The following is a 7,519-nucleotide window of genomic DNA, read 5'->3' on the forward strand; positions in this document are numbered from 1 at the left end:
AAAACCACGGGGAGGGGAAATCCCCCCGCCTTCCCCCCCAAAAAAATTTTTCCTGAGAGCCGGGGCTGCCCGCTTCCCTGCTCCCGGTGCCCCGCAGCCCGAAGCCTTTGCCCCGCTTCCTAAGCCGCTTGCAATGCGGGGCCCCGAAAGCAGGGCAGAGCCGGGGCGGCCCCGGGCTCGGGACTGGCAAAGCAGCGCTGCCTCGCTCCTCCTGGAAGGCTGCGTGCACCTTCAAACAGAAGGCAATTGATTAGTCTCAGCTTCTCCTCCCAGCAGAGATCCGATACTTTGCTTGGGATCAAACAGACGCGAGACTAAAGGAGGGGGACGATGGGCAGGAAGGAATAAAGGGGAAAAATAATAAGAAAAAGGAGAGAGAGATGAAAAGAGAAAGATGAGGAAAGGGGGAGAGAATGGAAGGGAGAAAGAACGTGAAAGATGAGAGAAGAAAGAAAAAGAAAAAAAGAACGTCAAAAAAAGAGAGGGAGAAAGAGAAAAAGGGAAAATAAAAGGAGGAAGGGAAGGAGGAAGAGAGTGAGGGAAGAAGGGAGAGAGTGAGGGAAGGAGAAGAGAGTGAGGGAAGAAGGGAGAGAGGAGGAGGAAGGAGGGAGAGGAGGGAGGGAGAGAGAGGAGAGAGGGAAGGAAAAAAGGAAGGAAGAGGAAGGAAGAAGGAAGGAAGGAAGGAAGGAAGGAAGGAGGAAGGGAAGGAAGGAAGGAAGGAAGGAAGGAAGGAAGGAAGAAGGAAGGAAGGAAGGAAGGAAGGAAGGAAAGGAAGGAAGGAAGGAAGGAAGGAAAGGAAGGAAGGAGGAAGAAGGAAGGAAGGAAGGAAGGAAGGAAGGAAGGAAGGAAGGAGGGAGAAAGGAAAGGAAAGGAAGGAAGGAAGAAAAGGAAATGAGATTGAAAAGAAGGAAGGAAAGGAGGAAGGAGGAAGGAAGGAAGGAAGGAAGGAAGGAAGAGGAAGGAAGGAAGGAAGGAAGGAAGGAAGGAAGGAAGGAAGGAAGGAAGGAAGGAAGGGGAGTTAGATTCAGAGTACTGGAAGAGCATACAACATTTGGACTGAACATCTGTGTTTTCTTTCCAACAAGGAAACAGTTTAAAAGGAATATATGCATAAATGCACACATGTATAAAATGGCATGAAAGATTTACACTTGATTTTCCGAGAGCCGTTCTCTGCCCATGTTTACAAGGCGGGGCTCCATTTGCAAGTTGTACATCTGTTCCCTTCACGTGACATTCTCACAAAGCTCCAACATCTGGTCAAAATAAACCTCCTTCAGGTACCTGCTTAACTTTTCACATGTCAAAATCCCTTCCCCTCCGAAGATCCCCTTTCCCCCACGGCTGCAGTGTGCGCATCGCTCCTTTCTTGACTGCTCGGTTAATGACCCTGCCTCATCCATCCCAAACAGAACAAAGCCGTCCTAAACATGAGGGGGCGACCCCGGCCTTCACGACGCATTCGTCCCCGCCGCCCCTCGCTCCAGTTCTCGCTTTAGGAGAGCCCAGCGGGTCCCGTCCCAGCCCAACGCTGCGCGTGGGTATCTCTGCAAGGCAGCAAGAAGGATGGTAGCATCCCCCATACCCCGCAGTGTTACTCCAACATTGGTAAAACCAGATAATGAGTGTTTCATTAACCAAACCCGATTCCGTTATTTTTTCTCCTATTGTTAATTGCTGTTATCATCTGAGTACTGTTGATTGCTGCGCAGTTCTTCGGGATAATTTCAAAGAGAAACGCGGCCGCGCACAGCACAGGAGAATTTTCACGAAGTTGCTGCAAATATAATGCAACATCTTTTTGAAAGCAGTGTCGCTCCCCACAAAAACCCAGCCTCACTGAGGTGGTTCGGCACTGCTAAGCGGGCAGAGACCGAGATTTGAGGGGCGGAAACACAGCTTTCCTCCCGCTATGAATGTTTCATTTTCTTTTGCGTTTTGGTTCGGGTTTTCAGACGGGTGCTATTGTCACCGTTATGTTTCCACAGCTTTATTGTTCCCGTTCCATAAAACCCTCAATCTCGGACGCTGTTCTGTATACTCGGCCTCTTGGTTGCTCTTAAAAAAGAAAAGGGGACTTTTGTACCCGTGATTGTAACCTGCTCCACCTTCCAGTGACCTGCCAAATGCTCCTGCGTATTTTATAGACATCTGGGAATTCCATACATGCCTTAAACTCCAATTACACACCTTCTTCAAAGGACACGTGCTTTGATTTGCCAGGAACATTAAGTGGGCTGAAGCCGAGAGAAGCTGGTGCACGAGTTAATGCGAAATACATCCTGTGCCATGTTTACTGCGGGCAGCTAACGCTGCGCGGCAAATAAAACGAGTCTTGGTGGGACGTGGGTGCGGGAGCCTCTTTCTTCCCCTCCGCCACCCGCAACCCTCTGCGGGGTGGGTTTCCACTCCCACTACCCCAAGACGCCTGTCGATGGCGGAGCGCCCGGCTTCCCGCCGGGGCAGGTAGGAGCTGCGAGCTGTGCCGGGCCCTGGTGGGGGTCGTGCAGGGAACGGAGCCCCTTCCCCACCCTGCAGCCCCTTCCCACCCCTCTCCGGAGCTCCGGGACCCAGCGGTAGCTCTCGGCGAGCGGCAGGTGCCGACGCTGTCGGCGCCGCAGGTGAGCCCCTCTCCCCCCGGAGCCTTCCTCGGCCTTTCCGTGATTTTTGTACCCTCCTCTCAACCCCCCACCCAGACCGCTCGTTTGTTTGTTTTGCTTAAAATTACAGATGCAGGGAAAACCGCCTGACATCATGGGAGCGGGACAAGCGTGCGCTTTGAAGGGCTCCTGGGCAGGACTTCAAGTGAAATCATACGCCTGGGAGGAACCCGATACCGGCTTGGAGAAAGCAGCGGGGCGGCCCCTGCCAAACCGAGGAATGCGCGAGCCCCGCGGCCGGCGCCCCCCGCCCCGCAGGAGGCGCAGCTCCGGGCCCCTCTCCCCGCATCTCTCCGCACCCAGCGCTCCGGGACCGCCAGCGCGGCTGGGCCAGGGCGGTGAGAAGGGAGTGATGGGCCCAGAGCTCATCTCCGCTCGGGTTCGCGTGTACGCTAGCAAGCGGGACGTAGCGATGCCTCCGAGAGAGAAGCAAAATCAATCAGGACTTCCAAAGTTAATTTGCTGATTGCGAGAGTGTTTAAAATTCCCAGAAGACGATTTAATATCCATCCATATATTTTTTCCCCCTTTGAGTAAGTCTGACTCCCATTTAATCACTTTTGGCTCAAGCTCTAGGAGCGCCGGGCCTAGGCAATCCCCAGCTCCAAATCAGGAAAGGTCGCATTTGTGTTTGTCGAACGGGATTATCTCCTTTTAGTGAAGCGGAGGTGGCGTTCGGCAGCAGGGAGAGAGCGGCAGGAGCCCGCGGTGAGGCGGAGGTCCCCAGTGCCGCGTGGGTCCTGCGGGCAGCAGTGGGGGATTTTCTCACCCGCTGAGCGCTCTTTGCGATGGGGTCAGTCCGGTTGGAGTTCACCAAGCGGAGCTGCTCCGGATAGCTCGGCCCGTTTCTCAGGGTTAGCAGAGCGTGGCTCACGGCTTTGTAAACGCGTCGGGATCCTCGTCTATATCCCTCAGGTAACTCCACGCGCAAAACGCAACGAGCATCCCTTCTCCCCGTTGTATTTCCCTACCTGCTTAACCCTAAACGAGACGCTCTTCCTAAAGGAGCTCTTTCCCTCCTTTGTGATTCTGTCCCGTAAAGAACGCTGACCACCCTCACCCCCCTGCTCACGTCCCCCAGCCCCGCTGCCCCTCCACTCTCGCAGTCGCCCGTTACCTCCCGGCGGAGGCCCGCAGCGGGACGAGGGATCCGGCGAGGTACAAAGGAGAGGGGAGCTGAGGGGCCGCGGGGGGAGGCAATGCCCCCCGGGATCTCACAGCGGGGCTGCGACCACCTCGGTCCCCATTCAATTTCCACGTCCTCGCTAATTCGGCAATACAAACAAGCGCTGCGGGCTCTCTACTGTAAACATTGCTCACTGGCCTAAAATATGCACGATATTAAATTCATAAGACTGTTATGTCAGCAACAGAAGGTAATATGGGGATATGGAAACAAAAACATTCAGGCAAAAAAAGTCAACTGAACCTGGGCTATGCAAACAGGCTCTGCTTTGAACAAACACCCCATCTCCTTGCCCTGGACACCGGCTGAGTCCCGGCTGCCCGACCCCAGCTCCGCAGGGGGCTCTGCGCTACTCCCGGGCGGCACTGCACACCAGCGCAGCCTCCTCGGAGGGGCATAAAGGGGGATTGGGGAGCCGGGAAATGAACGAGGGACAGCAGATGAGGAATCAGCTGCGGGTGTTAAGGGCTGGGGGTGGTTTTCTCTTGGTATTTTTTGTTGCTGTTTGAGCATCTTCCCTTTTTCACCATCCTCCTTAGCCCTCAGGTCTGTAGATTTCCTCTCTTTTACACCGGGGTCTCGCCGCGCCCTACGTGTAGAAGAGAAGAGGGCGGGTTAGCGCATCCCCGTGCGTTGTACAACGAGAAAGTGATCGCCGCTCTATATATTATATGGAAGACCCTAGAGAGCAAGAGCAGTCAGACATCACTTCCACCGGAAAACCCCACTCGCTGGGCACTTCCCTATTTCAAACTCACTTTCTCTTTGCCTGCGAATGGACGGATCCCTTCTTAAAACCGATACCTCTCGCTAAAAGATATGGGCAAAGCCGCGTGGGAACGGGCTTCTGCCTCCCACCTGGGGCACGGACAGGGAGGAGGGAGCCCACCGTGCCCCAGAGCCTCGGTGCGGAATAATAAAGCTGTCCCAATAAATAAAGCGCCTGTGTCTGTCAGTAGCCGGTTTATTTTCCTTTTTCGCCTGGTTTGTTTATACTGTGGCCCCTCTCTCTTGGGTGCCTTTAAGCCCAACAATCGGGTGTTTATCTCCAGCTCCCAGCCGGAGTTCTCAGAGAGACCAAACCTGAAGGTTGTTAAAATTTCAATCATATTTCTTTATTGCAGAAAAATAATATACAATGATATTTACAAAACAATCATAAAAATAGGAATGCATTTAGACACCGGATCTATTTGCATTTTAACATGGGTCATCAATAAATAAATAAAATGTTTATTTTTTTTTTCTCAGAGGAAAAATAATAATAATAATAAAAAAAAAAAGTTAGGAACCGGGTATAATAACAGCTCGAGCCCAGTTTATTCCCCCCTAAAAAAACATCTTTTCATCTCTACAGGGATACTTTGGTTGGGTGCTTGCTTTCATTCAAGAATGAAGTTCACAATAACGTACTTCCTCTCCTCAGTGGCTCATAGGCACGACCTCTTGGGAATGCATGCATTGAAAAACAAACAAACAAAAAACAAAACAAAATAAAAACCCTAAAAACAGGCAAATGAAAAAAAAATAGATTCCAACATTCTTCGTCAAAATAAAAAAATAATAATAATAAAAAAAAATTGGAACGCTTCAGACTTCTATCAGAATGCAGAGATGTGTGGATTGTACCGACGCCCACCGGATAGGCACTGTCCAAGCCCTCGGCTCTTTCTCTTTCCTTAAGTGCTCCCCACGCCCTGCTTTCACTTTGGATGCTGCTCTTTTAATTTCCAAGAAATCCTTGGCATATATATATATTTTAAGACAAGAACAACAACACAACACGGTATCCAACTTCAGAGTCTCTAGATTGTCCATTTTCTCCTTCTGTGGGAACAATGTAATCTGCAAAAACCCAGAGAGGGCGGAAAACTCGTTACTGACAATGAAAGGTACATGCAGAGTCCTCTACACCTCTCTGTCTCCGCAAACACACGCACGGTGCGCGCTTAAAGGATGAGAGCCTCGTGCTCGTGCTGTGCCCGAAGTGCGGCGGCTCCGGGACGCCCCACGGCTGCTGAGGCTGCGGAGAACGCTCCATGGGCCTCGCGTGGGTCTCGGCCCGAACACTTGAGGCCGAGAACCGCCCGCAGCCCCGCAGCGCTCAGGCCGCACCCGCCCCGCGTCCCCGCCCGCAGCCCACCCACCCCAGCTGCAGCGCCCCGCCGCGCGTGGGACTTCCACATGAGGTGGCAGCCCCGCGTAGCGGCCCCTTTCTCCCGGCTGCAGGCCGGGCCCCTCGGGACTCGCAGGCCCCCTCCTCCTCCCCCCGGCACGCGTGGCCGATTCACGACGCGGCCTCCGCACCTCTCTTCGCCGCTCTGGGGGTCTCCGCCTTACCTAGGGCTCCTGCCGGGGGGATGCGTGGAGGGGAACGCCGCCTGCTAGTGGGATGCGGACATGGACCAGGCGCCCTCCATTCTCCACACCGAGAAGGCGTAGCTGAGCCGCTCGTGGGCCACATAGCTGCAGCTTGCCATCTTGGAGTCCAGCTCGTCGCTCTGTAAGACCTGGTAGAGGAAGTCGATGTACCGGGCCGCCAGCTTGAGGGTCTGGATCTTGCTCAGCTTGTCGGAGGGCAACGTGGGGATGATCTTCCTCAGCGCGGCGAAAGCTTCGTTCAGGGACTGCGTGCGCTGCCGCTCCCGCACGTTGGCCATGACCCTCTGAGTCTGCAGCTCCTCGTAGGACTGCGGGCTGCCGCCGCCGCTGCTGCTGCCGCCTCCGCCGCCGCCTCCCGCGCCCGCCCCGCACTTCTTGCCCCGCTTGCCTTGCGCCGGGCTGCAGGGCTCGTCCGCGGCCCCGACGGCGCCCCCGGCGCTGCGCCGGCTGGAGCGGCGCTTGCGGCCACCCCTCTTGCCGTTGGGCAGCTGCTGCCGGTCCGGCTCCTCTTCGCTGTTGCTCAAGCTGTCGTCGGCGGGGGAGACTGGAGAGTTTGACTCGTCCTGCTGCATCATCTCTGGGGGGAGACGCGAGAAGCGGGCCGGGAGGGGGGGGAGGGCAGGGAGAAGAGGGGGGCACCTAACCCGCCAGCTCCCCCTTGAGCGGCTGCTTCGCTGGCCTGCGAGGAGAAGGAGGAGGAGGGAGGGAGGGAGGCAGGACCTCACTTTGGGGGGAGGGGGGATGGCATCAGGATCCAAGAGGAGGAAAAAAAAAAAAAGCCCAGCAAAAAAATAATAATAATAAAAAAGAATCCCTCCCGATCCCTCCTTGGAGCCCCTTCGAGGTGTCTGGGATTGGGAGAAAGTTGAAGACTTGGAGGTTCTTATAGCTCCTGCTGGCGGAAAGTTTGGGGGCAGCAGTGTCATTGGCCTGACGTGGAGAGGAGGGACTTTTGCTGAGTTTTATAGGAAAGTTTCCGCTTCCCCCCCTCCACGCTCCACGCCCTCCCCCGATTATTTTTTTCAAACCATTCACAAGTGATTCGACCTCCCCCCTCCCCACGGCACACGCACACCCCTATCCCAGCCCCTTTCTCCGCTCCCCTCTCCTCGCTTTCTCCTTCAGATTCCCTCGGTTCTCTCTTGGCTGTGGGGTGCTGCTGGGGGCCGGGGAGGTGGAGGAGTGCCCGAAGTGGGGAGGCGGAAGGGTCCGAAAGCCGCTCGGTGTGCCTCGCACCCGGGGGTCTGCCCCGCAGCACCGGGGCAGTGCTCCAAAATCTCGGACGTTCCCC

At 55.1% G+C, this 7,519-nt stretch overlaps 1 protein-coding gene across 2 annotated transcripts; it reads right to left on the reverse strand.

Moving 5' to 3' along the window:
- Positions 1–3,147: 3,147 nt before the first annotated feature.
- Positions 3,148–7,172, reverse strand: TWIST1 (twist family bHLH transcription factor 1). 2 transcript variants are annotated; one of them, XM_015853891.2, is made up of 2 exons: positions 6,187–7,172; positions 3,148–4,435 (listed from the first exon to the last, which is right to left on the reverse strand). In XM_015853891.2, exon 1 carries the CDS (start codon positions 7,152–7,154, stop codon positions 6,231–6,233), a length of 924 nt encoding a protein of 307 aa, XP_015709377.1. In that variant the 5' UTR covers positions 7,155–7,172; the 3' UTR covers positions 3,148–4,435; positions 6,187–6,230. The 2 variants fall into 2 exon arrangements, with proteins under 2 accessions (XP_015709377.1, XP_015709376.1); XM_015853890.2 differs by lacking the exon at positions 3,148–4,435 and adding an exon at positions 4,940–5,691 and having other exon boundaries at positions 6,187–7,170.
- Positions 7,173–7,519: the final 347 nt, after the last annotated feature.

This window comes from Coturnix japonica, chromosome 2 (genome assembly GCF_001577835.2).
Source record: "Coturnix japonica isolate 7356 chromosome 2, Coturnix japonica 2.1, whole genome shotgun sequence".
NCBI classification, from domain to species: Eukaryota; Metazoa; Chordata; class Aves; order Galliformes; family Phasianidae; genus Coturnix; species Coturnix japonica.

Excerpts from the sequence above, each read along its gene's own strand:
- TWIST1 (XM_015853891.2), bottom strand. The coding sequence starts at position 7,154 with ATGACACTGCTGCCCCCAAACTTTCCGCCAGCAGGAGCTATAAGAACC.